We start from the raw sequence: 24,472 nt of genomic DNA on the forward strand, positions 1-24,472 counted from the left end.
AATACATTATTTCAAATCAAATGTTAACAACTTTTGTCCAATGAATCAGTTACAGATGCAGTTACATCATGTCATTTGAGTCAATATGTGATTATTAAAATCATAATTTTGTCACTTTCTGTGTCTTGATGATCTGATACATCACTATATGATCATGCTGGGATATGATCTTGCTCCTCAGTCATCGAGCAGTTTAGGTTCTTCTGCTTTTAAACAATGGCACACAAATAACTTGACAACAAAATTTTATGATAAAAGTGTGTGAAAAGTCTTGTGTCCAAGTTGGTCCTCCTGGATGCTTCACAGATCTCCCAAGGGATGAAAGAGGTTGCAGAAAGAAGTGTACACTAATGTGATATGTTTACAGAAATGCAGTGTAGGGAGATCATTCAGAATGAGAGAGATGAAACCCCAAAAGCTTTTTGAATGGATCTGTGCAGTGTTACAGGATCCTGTATTGATATACATGCTCTATTTTTTGTCTTCACTTACTAGAAAATCCCAAGCCCACTAAAAATTTAAAGTGGTGCAGTTATGGAGAAGAAAAAGAGGAATTCATATGCATATCACTTCTTTTATATTGCTGCAGTAGCATAACCCATAAAAATTTCTTTTCTGAATAAGAAAACATATTAATAGTCCAGTATTTTGCAAATGTATTGGTTGTGTTTATCATAGTAAACTCATTAGCTCCCATTCTTTCTCCAGTTATGGAACAATGGTTTTGGCAGAAGAAAATAGTAGAGGGAGACACACAGGTACAAACAATAATAGAGGGAAACATTTACACCTGCCTACAACTCTAGTTCTGCTTTGTTTTAATTGTTCAAGAAAGGTTAACTTTGATATAAAGCATTTTCATTGATACAGTGTAAAAGGCCCTGGTATGTAATCTTTTCCAAAATAAATAATTCCTATCTTTATTATATTGGGCATTTTTACTTGAATTGCTATCTTTTATTTTCTGGAATGCTAAGAAATAGCTGACTGATGCTAGCTGAATATCCATATAAAAAATAACATTACCCATCAAGATAGATGCTTTCAGATATAAGCAGAATGCTATTAGTTTAAAATTTTTGTCTTTTTTTGTCACCAGTAATTCAAATATTGGTATTTCTTTCTAAGTAATGTTGCTCCAGAAACCAAACTGCAAAGTAAAAAAGTGAAGATGTTAAGCATTACTAATTCTGAAGATATTATGCTATTAATCTCTGGAATAAAATGTAGCACATAATTCCATTTTTATTTCAGAGGCATGCAATATTAGCCTAGCTAATACACTTTTCTAGGAAAGGCTCTAGTGGGATTGTAGACACTAAACCAAACCAAAGGAGAAAAAAAGTGAAGTTGCTACAACATTTTCTTCAAGAACTGTTGTTTTCAAGAACTGAGTTCTTGAAACTGAACTTTTGAGAACTGAATGTTTTCTAGTCATTCCCACATTTCAAAATGTGCTTTTTATTTTTCACTTGAGCATATAGCTTCAGCCTCCAGCCACTGGTTTTTGTTATGCCTGCCTGAATAACATTAAAGACACATTTAATGTACACATTTTTTCCCTGTAATCAAATCACTTTTCCATTTATTTTCAAGTAAATTGAACTGAGGTGCTTCAGTTTCCCATGGCATTTTCTTCTGGCCTTAAATTTTTCTATCTTGTTACTGTGTGTTCTTCAAGCTTCCCCTATTCATAAATATAGACTGTATTGAGTTTTCCAGACTCTGTCTTCACTGTGTCAAATACAGTGAAGTGAAATTTTTATTTCCAAAGTAAAATTCCAAAGGTTTTGGAAATTAATGATTTCTCAGATATTTTTGTAGCAGAGATTTTCCCTGAACTCGATACATAAAAAAAAAAAAAATTTCTGAAAACACTATTTAATTTTTCATATACAATTTTAGTGAATTTCAAAAATTCTCTTAATGCAAAGCTACAAAGCAACTTCCTGGTATTTCTACTATGAAATCTAGAGAGGGTTCATTTTTCATTCTCAATTTTAATTTAACTAGCTCTAGATTTTTCTCAGCGTAGCTGCCAACAACTTCATTTTTATGGGTTAATAGGATTTTTGGAAATGTTTCATGTGTATTTAAACTCATTCTCCACCTTGGTGGTTTCCGTGGTTCTAATAAAGAACTCAGTTCAAAGCATTTACAAATCTTTCTGCAGTACTGTAGCCATATTCTTGACTGTGTATTCCTAGGGAAGTTGCAGGTGTCTTGAAGTAAATATTTTTGAAATAACTTCCTCATTTGCAATTGTTGTGTTTATAGTATCAAATACTTCACTTAAGAGGAGGTTATTGTTAGCATTATCTTAGTAATAAATTAAATGCCTCATAAAACTGACAGTCCTTTGAGATGTCATATCTAGTGTTTCAGCACTGATCTCACTAAAACTGTTTGGAGGGAGCTTGCAAAATTACATTATTTGCCTTATGTTAATGCTTGATTTACTCTCTGAGATTATAAGCTTTTCTACCAAGCACAAATAAAATTATGACACACTGGGAAATCTTTGTAAATAAATAAATGTGGGGGTTAGATTTCCTTGATTTATTTATTTAAAGTGTTGTACAAATATCGGTGACTAAATGTCATATTCAACCAATTGTAAAACAAGCTTTACAGAGCAGTGATAATAACTGCGTAGTAGGTTAGGCTCCTGGCACAACACAGTGTTTTTCACACCTACAGCTTTGGAATTCTGGAATCTCCTTTAATCTTCTCAGTCCTTCCTGATTTTGATGTAAGCTGGTTTTAAGTATGTAAAGCTCCAGTCTGATTTCATCCTTTAGTTGCAGTGCTGTGGATTCCTTCACTCAGGTCTTTAACAGTATAGAAATGGTTAATGTAAAAGAGGGAAATAATTTTCAGTTTTTCTACCAGAATATTTCTAAATTAAAAGCAAAGAACCAGAAAGGCAGGACAGAGATGAAAAGCATATATTTTTGCCACTTTGTCATTTAAAAGCGAGATGAAAAGAAGTTGTAATTTAGAATATTGAAGATAGATTTGTCAGTTAGAAAATATTTTTCTCATTTTTTAATTTCTTAATCTAAAAAATCTAACAAGAAATGTAAACGTAGTTGAAAAACAACTGCAAGTGCATTTTAATTCAACATCACTTGTAGGGATTTTAAATTAAAATGCACTTTATAATGCATTTAAAATGCACATTAAAATGCACTTTGCATTCCAAATGCACTTTTTTGCAAGTACACTTCATAAAAAACTGTGACCCATTTTTTGTAGGGATTTGTTGGAAATAGGAGCATTGGAGATTTTAAGTTGCAGAATTTTACTTGCTGGTGCTGCTACCCCTTGCTTAAGGACTTTTTGAATGTTTATTTAAATATATATGAAGAATAATATATAGTCTGACTAGATTATCTTTTTAGCATTTTATAAATACAAAAATAATGGAACTAAAATTTATTGGAAGTCATTTCCAAAATTAGGGCCAAGGCTGAGAGATGGAATGCTTCTGTATTAGCAAAGAGCTCCCCAGTGACTATTTTCTCCCAAAACAACAGTATAGGGTCTTGTTTGCTCTTTTCTTCTGTGAGCCATTTGTCTGTGAAAGGCTTTAGCGGGACATGGGGCGTACACTTTTGCTTGTTTTTTGCAAACAGCTAAAATCCTTGACTTCTGACCTTTTTTCCTTTGAGTTTATTCAGGTTTAAAATTAAATGTTGACATTAATTTGTAGTATACTGGTTACCATCATATGTCCTCAAGGCCAAGATTAAAAAGATAGAAGAAGGAGTTGTACATTTAAGTCCTGATACTGTATTGGGGTTCATTGACTACAGGCCGAATTTCCAGTTGAGGTGGCAGAAAAGCCAAGCTGTGAGACTTTTATGCATTAGTGCCAGAACTCCTGTTAACAGCAGTGGTGCAGAATTAGGTGGTTAAATGTCAAATAGATGTGCACTGTTCTGTAATTACAGTTCCCTCTGTCTCTGTTACAGTCAGAGAAAAGAGTAGACAGTTAGATGGATAATTGCTCTGATTTTTGTGATTAAATCTTCCTTTTCCAATTACCTTTTGAACTGGCTTTCTCTCTGATACTCTATGTAACATCTGCCTTCATTCGCCTAATATGGCTGTTTGACAGTCTGTTTATGTTAAACCAGGCAGCAGAGGATTGTAACCAGTTTTGGGCTGGGACGGTTTTCTCTTGGATTAGAGCTGTTTTATGGTAGGCTCTGCAAGCTCCAGGCAAGCAGCAATGAGCACAGAGTCATGAGTACAGACAGCCAGGAAAAACGGGAGGAAAAGTAAGATCTTTCCTTTAAGCAGTGCTAAGCTGCTACATCGACTTGTCACATGGGTCACAGCCTGAGAAAAGCACCTTGTGTGATTGGGTTGCTAGAAGAAAAAGGAGTATGTCATGACTTTTTTTCCGGTGCTAACGAAGGAAAGTATTTTATGCAATGTGTAGAGATCAGTTCTATTTATATGGGTTAGGCATATTCGGAGAATGTCCATTGGGTTAGTTAGCTCAGAGGACTGAGGCAAAGGAAAGCCCCTTGTGTGTGTTTGTGTATTCTGAGTTAGTGTGGGCACCGACGATTGCCAGGCTGCATAGTGGCAGCCCTGGGCATGTAGAGAAACAGTCTTTTAATTACTCGCATAGTTGTGTTTTTAGGTGCCTAATGGGCTGGTGGGGTGTCCGATGGATTGGACGCTCTGCGACAGGAGTCTTTACTTTCCACTTCATTCCCATTTTGGGTGTATTTGTGACTTTGTCAGTCTGCTTTTCAAGTTTTTTCCAGAGAATCTTAGTTTAGCTTGGCAAACAAGTTGACATAAGCCTCATTTATCTTGTATAGTACCTAAAGGACTTCAGATTTTAAAGCCCAGCTTCCTACTTTCTCTGGTATACTAGTTTGAAATGTGATGATGTGCTTCAGAAACTGCTAATTAGTTATTCCCCTTGAAAATTCAAATAGACATTTTAAGAACTTTTTCCTTCATACTCATGTGGGTTCTTTAAATTCTTAATTCCCTTTCATAAATCATGTCACAGTTCCTGTGTAACTCTACTTATTTTTATCCTAAAATAATCTGCAGTTTATTCTAGGCACGAAGAGTAATCTTACTCTTCTATTCTTAGAAATATAGATGTAGCATGATACAGTAGAAAGTTACAATAATTCTTTCATTATTTATTAGGCTTGTGGTAGTGCCCAGAGGCTGTAATTGGAATCAGCGTGCAAACATATGGTAGGATGCACAGAGCCTCTGCTCCGAAGAGCTTTCCATCTAGTTTAAGGAAAAACTTGTAGTCTTTCTGATTAACAAAAGGGATGAACAAGAGAGGAACGGAAAGTTCAGTTGACTGCATACTTCAGCTAGGCACTCAGCTGGGGTTTGCTGACTCCTTTGCATTAATTTTAATATATCATCCCGTTTGCCTCTGATCAAGCAGTTATTATTTGAAAGATTTATGTGTGCATGGGCTGAAGTTTGTCCTAAGGAAAAGAGGAAAGTAGCCTACTGTCAAATTAGTTCAGGACAGGCATTTCATGAGTAAAGGGGCTGGGATAAAATATCAGTAACATTTAGATAACTTCTTATCATATTGATTGCCAACAAAAAAATATGAAGCACAAAGGAAATGTCAGCAACTATTATGTTTTTATTTTCTTTAGGTACTATTCTAATAGTCTCAGACAACTTGTTGGCACGACTTTTTTAGTTTGAGTCAGGTTAGGTGGTATTGCATTTTTAATTTAGATAAAGCAAGTGTGTGGTGCCTGGAATATTTATTTTTATATTTATGTTTTGAGGTGTTTTATTTGCTCAGGAAACTCGGCTAAACAAAGGTAACGAAATTCACTTTAAATTTATCATCTTTAGGTAACGTGTCCACCAAAAATGATGCTATGTGACTGATCAACGCTTTTTTTGTTTATTGTAATCTGCGCACATCCGCTTGCAAAGGAGCTAGGGAGCAGAGTTTCCTGGGCCTCCTGTGCCAGCTGCCTGCCCCATGCACTGCAGTACCGTGAGGAGCACAGCTCCCACGCGGCCGCTAATACCCGCTGCTGAAAAGGAGGCTGGAGCTGTGGCTCCCAGCGAAGCCCTCTCTATGAACCAGGAAGGGCATGGAGATACTTCTCCCTTCTTCCTTCATGCCAGAAGGAAGACTCAGAATGAAATTGTAGGTCTTTAGTCACAATCTGGCTTATGGTCTGCTCAAGGCAAGACCTTAATGGGCTTCTCAAAAATATTCTGTTAATTGGTTTAATTATACTATCTCAGCAGAAAGTTAAGCCACTTTTCACTACTTACGATTTTACCATACTATACATTTTAATTTCTCCACACTGCTGCTGGAGAGCTGTGGAGAAGCAGTGGTGTTGGCAAGTAGGTGAGGCAGTGTGTGTATCCGTAAAATTGAAATCTCCGTATCTGAAAGGCATTGCTACAGTAGTGGCCTCTTACATATTTCTGTGTTAAAATTCAATATGGTATAGTTTAGAAGGATGCTTATAGAAAAAAAAAAGTTTTGTTCCTCTAGAAGAAGCTGATGCTTCATTTCAGAAAAACATTTTAATTATTTTTCTAAGTTTATAATGATCACTGCATTGGCCACAATACTGTTGTTTCATAAAGCTGGGTGGTTAGATGGTTCTTATGAGCTGAGAAAAGGACTAATACCCACTATGTTATTTGAATATTGCAAAACAGCTCAATCAAAAATTTTCATGTTTGTAAAAGTATGTTTATGGTTATGAATCAGTAAAGAAAATTGTTTTTCTACCTTTTACATGGGCTACAAATGTAGAAGAAAAATGAAGAATATATGGTAAAAACACATTATAGAAGCATATAACTTGAATTCTTAGAAATTTTCCCTTGTAGTAGTATTTTCATTAACTTTTGCTCCTCTAAATATGCAGATCTGTGTGTGATTGTTCTACATCTTTTCCTGCACGTATGGCATGTACTATAATGTCTAATAATATACTGATTGAATAAAAGGTAGGGAAAGTGTTTATTTTATGTTTCACCAGGTAAGTGTTCAAGTAATTAACAAATGACAGAGAAAAAGAACTACACAAAAATATTTTTATTTTTCATATGATTTCCAGAAAGTTTCTCATCTGCTCAGTTTTGACTTTGTAAAATGTCATAAATCACATTATAGCTCATCTTGTAAAGAAAAAAAATGCCTTCCAAACATATTCCCTGTTTTCCTGTGTAATTAACACCTCATTCACAGTTGTGTCTGCCAGTCAGAGCCCTGCCTTCTTTCCCTTGACACTTCCTTGATACTTTGTTTAGACTGTTGTGATTTTAAGTGTCCTCCTCAGTATACTTTAAATAAGTCCAAACAGGAAAAGGAAGGTGATTCAAGAAGTCAACAGTATAGATTATTATAACTTAGGGGAACTATTTAAAAAGTGTGAAGCAATTTATATTTGTTTATTGCTAGGTCATTATATTTCAGTCTGTTCTTCATAGCTTCTAATGCAAGTTTACTGTTTTTCAAACAAGCTGGGAAGCATTAATTTCCATCTGTTTTTCTGAACTGGAGATCAGTCCAAAAGCGGCACATCTCAGCTTTGGGAGTTATAATCTAAATTGGAATTTGGCATGAAGGATCAAGGCCCAAAGCAGCATACCCTGAAGTTTCACAAGTATTTATTTTGGTGGCAGTGCTGGCTAACAGCAGACCCTATTTGCTCGTGCCTCTCCAGTGCTGTGCCCCGTTACGCCAAACACAGTGGTTCCTCAGTGAACTGAATCGAGGAACTGATCAAAGTTAAAAATAACTTTTCTTTTTCATGAGCTTTCCTTAATCCAGATTACTTTCCTGCTGGGGTTGATCACACGGCCGCATGAGCGGCCTTATCCACACAACGGAGGGCATGTCATGGGCTAGGACTGAGTGCCGGTGGAGCGGGGCCGTGCAGCCTTGGACCGAACGGAGGCACCTCGCGCCGCAGTGTGCTGCTGAGCAGTCACCCTGAGCTGCCCCAGTTATAGCTCTGCATGTGCAACTACTGACAGGATTAAACAGCTCAGCACATAACATATGTCTCAGCTAGTTAAGACCCAGGAATTTGACACTCCAAATATGCTGAGTTTTTTTTTCGCACTGCCTTAAAACACACTGGCTGACTGAGGACCTTCACAAACGGGTGGTAGCAGTGTACATCACGTATGTCGTAGCCCGGTGGAGGGAACATTCCCCCGCAGACCTGGTTCGGTTCTTCCTTCAACTGGAAGGGCTTCAAATCCCTATCTCCTGCTTCTCAGGAGGTTCCTGACATGTAGGCAATAGGTTCCCCTTGTGAGCTACAGGGCATGAGGAAGAGGGATTTTCCATCCTTACTTTTGTCATGTTGTTTGTCCAGAATACAGTTTAAGATCAATGAAAGGCAGAGCACAAGAATAGCTTTCTGAAGATTAGAGCCCTGCAAAGACTGAAGCTGGGTTTCCCCTCTCTGTTCATTAGATTACTTCTGTGGTTTGCGTGAGATTGTCATTTAATAAAATACAGAAGTAGGCTTAAACAAAGGGACGTGAGCTGTCAGCCAGTATATGCATTTTTTAACTTCTTAACCCAAGTTTTCACTAGGATATTCCTCTAATGCTTTTTCTTAATTTAGCTTTATCAGATGCAAGGGCAAAAGTTAGTCTTTATAGATAGAATACCTTTTTTATTTTTTTACCATGGCGCCTAGATATTAGTTGTTCTCAGCTGTTGTTTCTAAAAATGTGCTTCAGATTTCATTTTGGCAATAAAGATTAGTTAGAATAAAGAATATTCAGATATATATTTTTTAGATATCATCAAGATGTTCTGTATGTTACAGCCCTATCAATATGTATTCGCTTCTGAGACATGGCTTTAAAATGTGACAATAAATGTTACAGTGGTGCAAATATACTATTTATTCTAATTATTAAAAACAGTCCTAAAAGTACTAGAATTAAAATACTGTTGCAGTGACTGGTATAAAGTATTAATTTTGGAAAGTTTTTGATTTTTTTCCTTGCAAGCACAGCAATAAATCTTCCTTTTAAACAAAGTTCTTACTACAAATCAGTCATTGCTTTAATGTTTATAAACATCTGTTTTTCTTTTGGTTTCCAGGGAAGACGAGGCAAACCAGGACTCCCTGGAAAACCAGGACCACCAGGACCTCCTGTGAGTACCTAACAAGGGCAATGGGAAATTTTCACTCCAACCTAGGACAATGAATTTTGTTAGCATTTATATCAGGTTACCTAATAATAATTGTACTCAGAAACAATTGATTTGTGTTCACTCTGCTGTATCAAACAGCTACCATTCCCAGCCTTCTGCTACAGCAAAGGCAAAGGACCTGGAACCACAAATAAGAGACTACGCAGACCAATACAGGATTACAGGATGGAAAGAACAAGATGCAAACTGCAGTGGAAGAAACAAATTGTCTGATATTTCAAAGAAAGACTGGCCATATATGCTAAATGTGAATACTGTGCATTCATTCAGTTTACAAAACGCATGATGCTCTGTTTAAAGTGGGATAATTTCTGTCTCAGAGGGGTAATTTGAAAGATGAAGGACTGTATGAAGAATGCGCCAACTGTCTGAATGGTGTGGAGGATTATACCCAGCACTGGAATGAGCAGTCAGCTGTAGATCAAATGAGTTTACTGAAGAAATGAATTAAAAGATTAAGAAATACAAAACTCTCTGAAAGGATTTTTAATGAAGCACTAAAGGTTTTAGTTCAGATCTAAGAGCTTTTGGATTTGGGGTTTTCTTTTTAAGAGATACATGATTTCAAATTTGAAGTCAGGCATGGGTCTAGGCAATTTAGGTCTTGAATGAATGCAGCCTTTGATAGAAGAACATTTGATCATATTTGTACCATTCCCTGTATATTGTATTGTAAAAATGCTATCATGCAGAAACACAAAACAGCTATTTGCTTGTGGATTAAGTAAACTTCTGCTGCTTCCCATTCTTAGTTTCAAACCAGGTTCTGTGATTGCTTTTTCTGCTTGCCTGAAATAGATGGAGGCCAGTAGTCTATACATCAGATCATTTGACAGACCATACTTCAACCTCACTGCAAGTGGAAACTTTTAGTCTTATTTCTAGAGAAGAGAATAGTGGACTGCAGCATGAAATAGAATGAATAAAATGAAATAGATGTAATTTGTAATTATCTGGAAACAAAATAGCACAAATTTTATAATTCTATAAATCATTTTTTTCTCTATTTCCTTGGAAAATGTGTTTAGAAACACATTCTGTAGAGAAGTTGTTTTTCATTTATCCTGCACAAAGCAAAATAGTAAAAAATCCCTCCCTCTTTTCCTCTACATAGCCATATTGAAGCCTTACGTATTTGAGTCTTTTGTACAGTTTGGGGATCGTCACACCAAAATGCAGACTGCAGAAGTCCAAACAAAGGAGCAATGCAGAATCTTCCTTAATGCAAATACCAAAAATGATCATTTAGAGAAAAAAGACAAACTATAGCAGAGGTCAATGTTAGAAGTTAATTTCATGTGAAACAGTATAAAGCTGTTTCTCACTATACAATTCTGCCATCAGAGCTTCGCTGGCAGGTCAGGCATGTGAAGATGCATGATCTTTCACAGACATACCAGCATTCACTAGCAGAAGCAAAACTGCGTTTTTATTACTGAAACCTATTTCAGATTTTCTTACAAAAATGCAAAGCTCATCTTTGTCAGTATAACAGCATCCATATGATGAGCTCTGTATGGGTATGGTATGGAAGTGCTACATATCACAAAAGCATTCCTCAAGCAGTCATAGCCTAAATCGTGTTTAGAGGTATTTTTTTCTGGTATAACTATTCTGATACAATGCTTATTTTGGATACGCCTACACCAACATTTTGTATTCCTCTTCCAAGACTGAGAATATAACACATATGAAAAACATACAGTAAGCAGTAATACACACTAGTGTACATTGGCAGTATCACCATAGTTAACATGCTACAGCTTGTGCATACTGACAAGACTTTAATATGGTTTGTCATTCTTCCTTTCTTTTTAATGCTCAAACCATATTAAATTCTCCTATATTGCCCTTCTAGTTATCATTCTCTTCTAATAGTTAGTATTGCCAGTTCCCTCATGCACATGGATAGAGCATCAGCTTTTATTTTGGCCTTGCCTTTTCAAAGTGCAACAAAACTATCACACCTGTGGAGTGGTTGCTGCCATGAAATTGGCATAGATAGGTTACAAAATGCTTAACCAGTTGACTGACTTAACATGTAAAAATTAGACTCTGTGGAAAAAGAAAGGTGGGTGTTTGATTACTGTTTCAGAAAAATAAATTTGTATTTGAGAAGAATGAGGGTTGATCATTAATTGTTAAGGTAGCTACAGTACACACCGAGTGTTTGAAATTAATAAAGGAGTACGTAATTTAGATATTAGTAAAACACCAACTGTTCAGCAATGACAAGAGAAACTTTGAGCAGGAAAGTTCTGCCTCCTTGAGGAAGAAGCTAGTGAACAGTTGATTTGATACAATGCTCGGGGGATTTGATATGAAAGACAGCCCCCCAAAAAAGTGGTTGGGGGAAGCTTGTGAGACCACATTCTGAACAGTCAAAAGGACAAGCAGTCAAACTGGACACTACTCAGGGGTGTGAGTTTTGGCAAGTTAAAATAATTATTTTTTACCTATTTGTGGCAGGGGTGTAAGTCAGCAGCAATTAAGGTTTTGTTTATATCCTCATCTGCCTCTAATCTGTCTTTTCTAACCCAATCTCAGTGGTTCATCTTTTTTTTTTCTAACAATTTCTGGGGATTTTCTTTTTCAGTAAAATTCATGTTTGCAGTGAGTTTCTATAACATCATCTGCATATCTTTGGTTACGAACCTATGTCAGTGTCAAAATGTAGATCTATTGCATGAAATTATTTAATTAAAGTGGTACTTTCTATGCATCTTCTTCCAGGGACCCATTATGTTGGATCATTTTTCCCTTTGGAGCAAATCCTGTGCCCACAAAAGACAAGGAGTCACTGAGAATTTTTACTGATGGATTATAAAAATATTTCCATCAGTTTCCCTGGATGTTGATCTTCAGCTTCTTTGAGTATTTTTTAAGGTTTATTATACATTGTACAATTTTAAAATGTTTTGTTACACCCTTCTGGTTCAGAATTCACGGTTTTGGTCTTGGCTGCCTGATGTTGATTTTGAGTGTTGTTCTATTATTTCCATGCTAGAGAGCTGAGATGTGTGCTCACACTTGTCACCCTTCAGTGCATAACAATTTATGCTGAAAACAAGGAATCCAAATGGTTTAAGTAGAACAGCAGCTCCCTCTAGTGCTTTTTGATCCCTTCCCCCTTTAAACAGTGCAGCCAGCGGTCTAAAGCTTCTATTACTGACAGTAGTCCTTTCTGCCTCCGAAGCATTCTGAATGTTCTGGTTCTGAAATCAAAATTCCTGCCATCTTCAAATACATTTTATTCCTTTTCTTGCTTGCATTTTCTTCTTAGGTCTTAACCTAAGAGGTGTTGCCTCTTTCACATACTGTTATCCCCCTCTACGTGATTTTTCGTCAAAATCAAAATGCTGATTTTATGAAACAAAAAGAAATACTGTCAGAGTAGGATGCTGATTTGAGGTTACAAGCACAGCATTCTGATCTTATTGAAGAACTAAACTGGTAGCTTCCTTCTGCAGTAACTGCTAACACAAGTATCTACAGGTCTTAGCAACACAGAAGGGGTTGCCAGCAAGGCATAGCTTTTTTGTGTTAATATGATGCGTAGACTTTCCTGTTCCAACATTTCTGTTGGCCTAATTCTCAAGTCTTCACTTAGCCAAAAGGCTTTTCTGGTCTAAGACTGTAGAATTACTGCCTGTTTGTGCTTAGAACTCTGTTAAGAGGAGAGGATCATGTAGGTTGCCAGTTACCTCCTTAGGAAATAGCTCCAGTCTGCATGGTGCTTTACGTATTACATTGTAATTTGTGGGGGTTATTGGTAATGAAACAACACTATAGAATACAGCACAAAGTTAACAAAACCTATTTAAGGCTCAAAGGAGTTTATTTTTGCTTTTAGTTGCATATGATCTTTTTTTTATTTTCACACTAGCCAGCAGCAGGGTATTTCTATGTATATAGGTGCGCTAGAGGATAGAAGAAAAGGGTGAACTTCATCTCTTCTATCTCAGTTTTCTGTGTCTCCACTAGAATTGTTCCAACTGGAGGAATTCCACTTCTCAATAATTCCCATTTATTATGGTGGAACACCAGATTGTTTAAAAAATAAAGAGTGCCAAGTTACAGTTGTGCTACAGACTTCTGCCAATATAACAGTGTTTGGGGTGAGACAGGGTATGAACTCTGCTCAGTACTGCTGTGCAGCAGAAGGGAAATACTATCATCACTGTTTTTTAAAGGTAGGGAACATGAAGGCTATATGATTTGACCAAGTATAATATTGGCCAAGAAGCTATCTGTGGCAGAGCAGGGAAATGAACTCTGAATCTTCTGAATCACAGGTTAGTGTACCACAATTGAGATTATTCATCCTATTAAAACTATTATTCTTTGCTGTTTTCTGCCAACACATCCCAGCTTGCAACCAGAATAGATTTATTTCACATTTACTGTAGACCTTTTCACATTTATTGTCATCATTGAAGTTTCTTTAATCAGTGGTCTGGAGTACCAGATACTTTATATCAAGAACTGATTCATCAGTGTCCAGCTCATCATTTCTCTTTGCAAGGTCCCGAAATCTGTCTCTTTGTCTTCAACCATCATTCTTTCTTGGAAGATTAGCTTTGTATGATACCTTAATGTCTACAATTAAAATAGGACTTCATTTTTTTTCATGTTCCCAGACTACATGAATTTCTCCATTTAATTCCATATACTTGTGGACTGTTGTAATTCGGTAGGTATGTCAGTGCCACCAGCCAGTTATCTTAAGTAACCAGTAGTTTGCCTTGGGATCTTGCTTCCTCTGCCTCGGGAAATACTGTCATTCTACCAATATTGTGAAAAGGAATGAATGTTATCAGTTAATTACAATAAACAGAAAATCAAAGCAATGATACGTGGAGACTGCCAGTAGCGTTGCTGGTATTGTAGGACTTTGTGCTGCTTTTTAGAAGAATATTTTAAAAACTTGCGCAGTAGGACAGGAGTGGCTGGCAACGGTTGGTCATATTGTTTGTTTCTATGCATGTAAGATTTTAAAATCTACATTGATATGCAATTTGTTTAATGTATCCTATTGTGGCTGGCCTCATGCCTTCATGGTTCTTTCCATTTGTTCTTTGGAATAGTTACACCATGTCATACCTCTTCACTGATGAATTTCATGTTTTTTTACATTACAGTAATCAAAAACACAGTGTTTTACCTTAACAAGTAGCCATGGGTCTGAACGAGATGGACAAAGTGATTACACTGAGCTTCTCTTCCAGTGCTGTGTTCTCAGAAATGGCCTGTAGCTGTAACAATACAATTTACTTGTTACACATTTTACTGCATAGACTGTGAGGATGGGTAGACTTTTTCAGCAGTCTCACCTTCACAGAAATGCAGACGAGTTATAAAAGTTATGAGAGAAAAATATATTGTAAAACACAGTAATTACACAGTTTGTAGCTGTTTCCTCTTAAGCACCTGTATGTCTATTCCTGCCTGTTTAACAGAAATAGCATCTGAAACCTGTTTGTAATTTTGGAAAACAATCAGGACACATTTTCAGTTCTTTTCTTCTTCATACAACCACACTCTCTCTGCTCTTCAGTTCCCTCAATTACACAACTTGATATACAATCCAAAAACAAGAAAAGCCTGCTCAAGTGAGCTCTTGATTGGTATTTGCAAAGGAGCAAGTTTGAAAAATGTCCAAAGTGGCAGATGTGCAAAATTCTCATTCAAAAGACAGAAATTACCTTGACAATAATTCTTCAACTCTTGTTAATCTCATTGCTTCCACTCTTGCAAACCAGTAGTACTACTTCTTTTTCATCTATAGAGACCTGAGAGTCTATTATGCAGATATATTAGCGGAAAGAAATAGTGGGAAGGGAAGAAAGAAATCAGAGTTTAGGAAGGCACTCTAGAATAAAAGTATTTTCTGTTGTTGAACACTGGTTTTGTTTATGGGCTTGGCAAAGATGCTCATCAATGCAGTAACTGAACACTTCACTTTAAAGAATGATGAAGAGATACGGTTTATTAAAGTAGGGAAGTATTCTGTCCATTTTTGAAGATGGAAAGACTAAAACAGAGACATGATTTACTTCTGGTAGCATGAAGCCTGTGGCATAGCCTAGAATGCAGCTCAGATGCTCTAAGTCCCACTTGCCTGCCTTATTTGCGAGGCATTTCTGGGGCTTTTTTGAGGTTATGTCAGTTTTACAAAACTGTGACATGGCAGCTTTCGATTTTGTCATAAATGATTTATTTGATGTACAAATATCTGAGGGGTCAGGATTGGTGGCAGATACAGCGTACCATCCTTGCTGGGTTGTATCGTTGCAGCAGTTTTATGTGTGAAAAACTAGTAAAAGGAATGACGTTGGCAAATAAGAAGGGAAGATAAATTCTTATTTTTTGACTGCTTGCAGCATTACAGAATCCTTGCTAGACTATAACAGCTTTAAAGTTGAGACATCTAATAAACATGCAGTGTCATCATGGCTCAGTCCCAGTTCTGGATTGCCATTTTGAATATAGATAACAGAGGAAAAATCCTGCTATTAGCTTTAGAAATCAGAGTTGATTGAGCATCACAGTCAAAACATCATGGCTATATTTATCATATTTTTCAGTGTAAATATAAAGTGATAAATCACTGGCTTTGTGTCTCTTCCTATGTTGGAGAACAAAGAGGCAGCTCTGATATTTTGTGTGATATACACAGCAGAAGCATCTGATACTCTGTTATTAGTAGGAAGTGGCAAATTTCTCATCCCTAATCCAGCTCAGGCGTGGGGCCCACAGTTCTGGAGCAGTCCTCTTTCACCTTGCCTTGGTGTTTCTGAGGCCAAAACACGTTATCTTGTTTGCACTTAAAACACAGGGATTGGTGTTGTCAGTCTTCATATGCCACCTGCAGAGGCGTGTATATAGTTGCAGCCTCCTCCTTCCTTGACTTCCAGATCTTCAGTCCTCTAATATTTAAGTACCACTGTCTTTCTGTCAACAATGTAATCATAGTAAAACACAAGGGGTTCATATTTCATAATTCTGCTAAGCGAATTATGGGGGTGTTTTGGATTCCATTTTTATATCTCAGAACACACCTGTGTTGTTCTGTTATGATGCAGTAATGTTCTGCCAGGTCTTACAGTCTTATCCATCATTTCTAATAACTTCTGCTCATTTGCCTTTCGTTTGGCTTTACCAGCTTCCTAGTTTTTTATACCTTCAAACTCCACGGGGAGTTGGTGATTGCCTCTCTTTCACTAGTTAGTTTCCATCAGAGTGAAAACTATTTCCCCTAGGAAGTAACAGTCTCTTTGATTATTCAAAACCATGGTCCTGTTCCTCATCTTTTTTAAAGTACAGTAGCTCAAGGAAGTAGCTTTACTGATAAGGAGAGGCATCAGGATTTTGTGGAATGATGCACTACTATGCGGGGATACTGTGTGCTCACCATTCTGTGCGCTCTTACAGAAAGACGGATCTTGCAGGAGAAGACTTTGCTGTCAGCATGCAAAGTATGCTCTTTTGCCATTTTAGATATATCTCATTTAAGTGCTTTATCAGAACACTTCAAAATGTGATTGCATAAGAGCCAAATAATATTACCCTCAGTATGTGCATCCTCATGGTAGCTATCTCATTTTATCATGCAAACGAAATCACTCAATTAGTGGCATCCTTTATATACAATTACTTAATATTGTGGCGATTCTGAAGCTTTTAATAGCAGTTCATCAGAGTAGCCTGCTGGCTCTGCCGCTGCTGGGAATTAGGAAGCAGAACTTGTGACTCTTAACTCCTGGTCAGATATGCAGGAATTGTACATGTTGAAAAAACTGAGCCTTTTCTTCCCCCAAAGAGTGAGCTGGAGAAGAGCAAGTTACAAGTCCCCTGTTTCAAAACTACCTACTGTCTCTCCTACCCCCTGCCCTCCCACACACAAGGTTGAATATTGTATTCCTGTGCTAAGAGAAATTCTGCAGAATAGTTGCACAAATGAAAGAAGGCCACCTTCTGTGTGCATGAGTTACTGCTGTGAGGATCCATCTCCTTACTATATTTTAGTCTTGCGACAAGAGCATGCCTCTTGCTCAGTGATGTTTCTTCTTGCTACTAATTGGCCACCCAATAATGTATTTAAAATTCTGTGATAATTATAAGATATATAAGGCATAATCTTCTTTGCATAAAGTTGGTTGTTTGTAAACCATTACCAACCTATGCCTGCATGGGAATGATGATTTTCTGAAATCACTTGTTTCAATTTCAGCATCGTAACAGTATCATTTGTCTTTCCAATCACAGCCAGAGTTCCCTTACTCTTGAGAGCTATTATTTTCTCAGAGTTGAATCACACTGCTTTCTCAAATCCTTCACTACATCTTTATGATCTTAACAACTGATACCATGATGCAGAAGTAACGCTTAACAAAGATTGTCTGTCACATCCAGTTCACAAGCAGCATCCTCTTTACATACTAAAACCTGGAATTCTCAGATATGAAGAATGCCATCTGTGACAAAACTGTTGTAGCCAAATTGTTCCCTTAATTTTCTTTTTTGCTGAATTGTATGATGTTTTATACAGTAGCATCTCTGAAGTAGTAAACACTTGAGCTCCTTTGAAAAATATAGCAATTGGTTATTTAGCTTACATTTACCCAGATGAATAGGTAGTATTTCAGCATTTTCCTTGAATCTCTAGATGAAATAATTGTTAGAAGACTTCTGAATTTTTTTAGGACTATTTTGGAGTCTTGGTACCCCACTACTTTGAATTTGACAGCGGTTCTGATTCTGAAAAGATTTGCTCCAAAGGCTAACCCAGCTGAAAACAATCCTATTTTCATATTGACCTATTTATATCATGGGTGAGAAGTTATTTTCATTCCTCAATCCTTGTAATAGTCTTACAAGTCAGTTATCGTGGAAGAAATTTCCATAGATTATTATTCTGAAAGGGTAAAAAGTTGTTTTCCTGTGGTGATGGATAGCATTACAATATTTCTATAGTAAATATATATGTAAAAGTGTATAACATGTTAAAAGCTCCTAAAACACTTAACAAGATTTATGCAAAATTAAAATATGTGATAAAATAGCAGAGTTTATTTCACCCATTACTGACTTTTACATGTGCAAAATTTCGCTTCAGGAGTGACTACTTAAAAGTCACACTGTTCCCACCCAAACTTTTAGTACTTGATGTGAAAATGTCTAGTTAAAATTACAGAGGAAATATTTACATAGAATATAGTATTTCTAATGGAAATTCAACCAGATACTTCAACCATATGCCTTCCATCAAAAAGACTTTAAGTAACCAGAAGTGTTCAAAGCCTCTTCTTGATGTCTTATTTCAAGATAACACCTCCAGAAAGACATTTCACACTGTACTGGGGTATCAGTTCAGTACTTGTTCAAAAGAAAGAATTCAGTCACCTGAATTACTGCTTGAAAAACTGGAGGTTTCTCATCTAGCTGTTGGCATGGTATGATTGTGCTTTCCCAATATGACACCTTATCAGGGAGATATAGCCTGAAGGTATCTTTGGTTAGAGGCTTTTTGAACCATACAATCTCTGGCTAATATATGAACTCAGTTTGTTTGAGGAACAATCCTTTTTCCACACTGAAGAGAATTTAACTTCATATAGCATTTGCTGGCTACACTTTTCCTACTAATACAAAAAGATGCAAACTGCTGTAAATTGTCTGGATCTGTAAAGACCTCTAGAAAAAGAGGAGAGCTGCTGTTGTGCCCTACGTATGTTCAGTGCAGCTCATCCAGACCAGGTCACTTAACTCAGTGTATTTTTATTTTATTAATGTAGTCAAATATTTCTTACAGCAATAAAGAGAGGCTGTAGTTCTTATAGCATGACATGCAAATTTCCACTTTCAGAGAGATACTATGCTAATTTTTAAATTTACTTAAGTTTTACTTCATAAGAACTTACTCAACTTTTTGTATTCTGCCCTGATTTACAACAGAAAAATCTCATTGAGGGCCTGATTTAGTGCAGAATTTGTCTAAGCATGTTTTATTTTGCCCAAGTAATTTTTTTTCACTCTAGGCCCATCCTAGGCCTAGATTTGAGTAGGAAGTTTAGTCTCCTTTACTGAAATTCTTCATGAAAGGCATCTGTATAAGTGTAAACTGGTATGACAATTAAAAAATGGAAAGTTAGTCTTTCCAAGATTTCTGACATTCCTCAGTTTCACTTTCTATACTCTAAGTTAAAAATCTAACTGTTTACTTGCACTAGTAGCTGCTTCTGCATCGAAACTAGTGCTTTCCATTAGAGGAAAGAAGTTCTAAGATACTGCAAAACAAAGACTCTCTTCATACCAGAACACATTCATATTAAAATCAATATAAATGTCATCTTTGCTTTCTCTGTCCAACTGACTCACTTTGAAAGAAGTTGCTGGTTTTAAAAGCTCAGGGATTTTGAAACTGCCTGTGCTTCTCCTGTGTGCCCAGAAATACAGATATAATGAACTTACAAAAAATAGTTTAGTATATAATCAAATAAAAATCTAAAACCCTTTAAATGACTAGTGCAATTTGAATACAGGTATGTAGACATAAGCATTATTTAAAATAAAATGATCTTTTGCTACATGTTTTTCAATATAGGGACCTTCTGGGCTAAAAGGATTTCTGGAATCCTTGAACAAGCATTATAATGAGGTATGGAGATTTGATTTGGTGTATGTGTGTGCATGTGTTTATGTTCAAAAAGTTTACTGGCTCCCCTTCTCTAAACTCAATAGCTCTAAACCATACTTGATGTTTCTTCTTTCTGACCTAACCTGTCATGATCCTGAAAGTAGAATAGAAAGATGAGAAGGTAGAAGATAAAAAGATCTGCTAGTGTTTATAAGAATTGCCCTTACACTTATATTATGGACGAATACAAATATTGTCTTAATTCTGTAATATCCTGCAGCTACACACTTGGTAGAAACAAGTGAAAATTGCATGTGACAGTATTCTATGTGGCAGCACTGCCATACTCTCCTTTAAATTCTTACCACAGATTTTTCAAACCATTTATTCAAATCACGGTAATGTCTGCCATTGTAAGGCATGGTGATTCAAAGCTCTCCCAAGTTTTCTTAATTCATGCTAAGGTAAGTAAAAAATATATGATCTGAATAGAAAATCATACTTCATTTGAAGACCAGTTAAACATTATTGTGGGAATATTTGCTTAATACAAAGGTTACTGGGTGTTTCATGCTTTATGACACACAGGTCAATCCTGGTGGACATCTGACATTTCTTTTAGTGTTAAAATGCATAACTATAAAAAGCAGGTGAATGCAGGCCATTTTTCTTATATGACACCCAGATGAGTATTAAAATCTCTTTTTTGAATAAAGATTTTGGAGTCAAGCTCCTGTCAAACATATCTTTCAAGTTGCTTTTATCACTGAAATGATTTCCCTGATGTATCGGATACTTAATTCTTTCCAAATCAGTATATCACTTTAGAATGCATAGATTTGTATGCTGTCCTGAACAGGGACATTTTCATACCTGGAGACTTAGTGCCTGTGTTTGGTGTTCCTTTCCATGTGTATGTGTTGAAGTTTTATATATTGTGTATTTGTACCTTCTGTTTTCTTGTAGGTTTCTTTTTCTTGCCAAAACCAGCTTTCACTGCTACCAGTCCAGTTTTCTTTATATGTATCATATTTATTGTAATTCATTCCCTGCCTCTGGGCTATTAGTCTTTTTTGCCCCTACGTAGAGGGGATCATTAACCCTTTTAAGGTTAGGTCTACAACAAGAAATACAAACAGCAGTGATCTTCGGGAACTGACAAGCATCTGTCTCTAAGAATCACATTTCTTACAGTTGTAAGGCTCTAAGAGATCCTAAGGTGTCTTATATTTTGTAATTAATAATCTTCTGACAAATGTAGACCAGCTGCTCTGTTTCTATAAATTAATCATTTTTACATCCTTTGCAGCTCACTGACTTTTTTCTTCCTTCAGCTGTCCACTTTGAAGATTTTAATGATTTTGTCATTAGCAAGTAACTGTTCAACAGGCAAGTGTAAAGGTTTTGTTTCAGATGAGAGGAGATGGGTTACTGATTCAAGTAGCAGGTTTTAAGCAGGATTCTCCCAGATTTTCTGGAGCCACATGTTCAGATCTCACTGGAGTCAACTTAAGCCTTCAATTGCTGCAGCATATGAAAGAGGTTAGGTACAGTTTATGAGGGGAATGGGAACCTCTCTAGATAAGAGAGGTTGTCTGCTTTGCCACAAAACTGTTATTTGCCAAGGCAGATGCATGTATCATTAAATCTCTTTTTTTTCGCACTATTTTGTAGTATGATGAGAGCTTATTTTGTTCACTGCACCCTGGAGGTACCGAAAAATCTTTCATTTTGCAATATGTAATTTGCAGTGTGCTTCAAGATTAAAAACACTTGTAAGATGATATTTCAGTGATATTCTGAGGTTTTTGAGATTCCTTACACCACAGGAAATGGTCCTGTCATTTTCCAACATTTAATGCATACATTCAAGGATGTCATGACATCTTTTTTTTTTTTTTTTAGGGTTTTTTTTTGTTTGTTTAAACTGTGACCAGATCTTTATTGCTGGAGAGATGTTAATATCAGATTTCTGTGAGGGTATTTGTAGGGCTTCTTTACATTGGTATTTAGGAATCATGACAAACACTGCTACCAAGAAAGGTCAGGAAGAAGTGACTTGTAGACACATCATAATTTAGTAACATCTCTTTTCTGTCATCTGTTTCTTTACAGCTTATTCTGTGCTTAAGCCTTTTATGATTCTTCTGATTTCTATATGGTATCAATGAGTTGCCATGATTGCAGAATGTGCTTATCTGTTTTGTTGCAACGTAGCTTTCTTTGTCTCTGTATCAATCACCTTATCATGTGAAGAGGCTGGAGTGCAGCTCTTCAAAAATCTGATTTGCTTACCCGGGCATATAGTAAAAGAAAACATTGTAAATATTGGTGCTGAATTTCAGTAGCAAATTATGGTGAATGGCCAGTCAAGAACAGTGCTCTTTCTTTACTGAAGGTGAGGGGAACCTGCTGGAGATAAGTAGTGGCATTGATCCTTAATGGGGTGGAAGACAGTGCTGGAGCATATCTTCCCTCTCCATTCTTCCTTCTTCCCTGTTCCTGTTCAAGGCGTGTGACTATTTTCATATTCCTTCTTGTTATATCTTTTGTGTTTTCACCACAAATGAGATGCTTTGCATGTGCTGGATACATTAATTGTTCTCTTTGTTATGCCACAAAACTGGTTCTATCCTGCACTCTAGGTTACGTTCTTTTAGTGACCAGTAAAGGACAACTCATGATTTGTGTTTATACGCTCCAGGGCCTGCGTTACCACCCTTTGCCCATGCTTTCAAGGCCTCTGTTGTTATCTCATGCTTGTATTCTTGGGGACCCTTGCTACAAATTTTTCACTTATCATTTTAACATACATACATACATGGCCACTTCAGTCATATCTGCTTAATCTAAAATGGTCTCCAACACATAAAAATATAAATTAAACCACAACACAAAACAACAGAAACTACATCACAAACCGCTCAGGAAACTTTTCAAAATTATGACTTGATTCTTGAATAATCGAATATTACTTTCCTACCACTTTTTTCTTTGGCGTATTTTTCTTACATTTTTTCATAAAGAGTGAATGACCTATAAAAAATAGTTACTTGGTCTAATACCCATGGATTATTTTTTCACATATAAAAGTAAATGCACAGCTCAACAGAATAAATCAGAACTTATAGTATCCTCATCCTATAGCTGCAGACATCTAGATTGTTCTCTGTTCAGTGGCAGTCAGCTCGTACTCAGCAGTATCCAGGTTCCCTTCACTGAGTGTCTGCCTCTGTCTCTGGAGCTGATCTTGATAATTAGGGGTAGTAACTGTGTTATAGCCCCTAAAAATTGAAGAAGATCCTTCAAGATATTAACATTTATAAAATAATTAGGAATTTTATTCAAATTATATTGTTATCAATTCCTTTAATATTAACCAAGTTTAAAGCCACTTTTATTCATCATGACATTTTCCCATTTTACAGATATGGAAACTGGAGCATGGCAAGGTGACTTGCTTAAATTGACTTGCTTAATGTTCCCATTTAGGCCAGTGACAGATGTCCCAGGACTCAAACTGCTTGGGTCCAGACTCAAGGTCGTTTTCCAAGGCCATTGGCTGCTTGAACTAATTTTTGTTCTTTTTTTCCAATGTTATTAAAAGAAAACATTCCTCTTACGTAGTATTGCCCTGAGTCTGCATCTATGAAGAGGAAACCTAAAATGAAGTGTTCATTCCATATGAAAGAAGTGAGGGGGTTGTTCTTTTCTAACAAGCTTTAGAGATGTTCTGTAATAATGAGCATGAGAATATGTTCTTTGCAATGAATGAAGAGGAAAAAAAATTCACAAATTCACATAGGAATATTCAGCATAGATACTTTCCCTTATATGCTTTTACACGTCTTCCACTAGTGTGAATGGAATATAAATGTGTGACAAATTGTTGCTGCAATACATTACTTACATGCATTGCAGAGGAATCTGATATCACTTTCTAATAGTAAATTAGGACTTTTGAGTTTACATACTGGTAAATTACATTAAATTGTCATGGTAACCACATGGTAAATGTATGGTTGTATGGTCTGTTTTCTGATCTTTGGTACACTATTTCTTCCCAGAGTGATGCAAGGCAACTAGGATTACTAGGCACTCCTGGACTTAAAGGCCAGAAGGGAGAAGTTGTAAGTATTTTGGATGAAATTTGGAGAAATTTCAAAGCACCTCCATAACGTGTCTCTGCCACCTTTGTGATAGTATCTTTTATCTGATGTATCACAACGTTCTTTGAAGGAATAGCAGAGTCTACACGAGATTGGCCCTTTGATCTGTGTAGTCCAATATCCAGCCCGTTGTGCCAGCCTGCAGGCACTGCCTGCAACCCTGCATTCGCTATCTCTGCTAGCCAGAAAGGGAGAGTGCAGGAAAAGTTGTGTGTCGTTTCTGTAATGCTGACTGGGGAGAAGTCAAATGGGATGGGCTGAGTTAGGGGGAAAAGTCTCTGGAAAAGTTGAAAATCAAAAAATTTTTTTAATAGTAAATCATGAATGTTTCAAGTAGTTTGTACAATAAGACTTGTTATACCAAAGTTACTATACCATATTTGTAAGCCTATAAAAAATATATGGGGGTCAAACTCTGAATCCAGACCT

General features: G+C 36.5%; 1 protein-coding gene across 7 annotated transcripts in view; it reads left to right on the forward strand.

Annotated features, from left to right (window-relative positions):
• The window catches only part of COL19A1 (collagen type XIX alpha 1 chain), a 212,564-nt gene that overhangs the window by 124,824 nt on the left and 63,268 nt on the right, over window positions 1–24,472 (forward strand). For 6 of the 7 annotated variants that reach the window (XM_064508635.1, XM_064508634.1, XM_064508638.1 and 3 more), the window contains 3 exons: window positions 9,122–9,175; window positions 19,842–19,895; window positions 23,942–24,004. In XM_064508635.1, the coding sequence (XP_064364705.1) occupies window positions 9,122–9,175; window positions 19,842–19,895; window positions 23,942–24,004 (171 nt within the window). The remainder of the gene's footprint in view (window positions 1–9,121; window positions 9,176–19,841; window positions 19,896–23,941; window positions 24,005–24,472) is intronic. The other variant, XM_064508637.1, reaches the window with a different exon arrangement.

The sequence above is a fragment of the Dromaius novaehollandiae genome, chromosome 3 (assembly GCF_036370855.1).
Source record: "Dromaius novaehollandiae isolate bDroNov1 chromosome 3, bDroNov1.hap1, whole genome shotgun sequence".
Taxonomy (NCBI): domain Eukaryota; kingdom Metazoa; phylum Chordata; class Aves; order Casuariiformes; family Dromaiidae; genus Dromaius; species Dromaius novaehollandiae.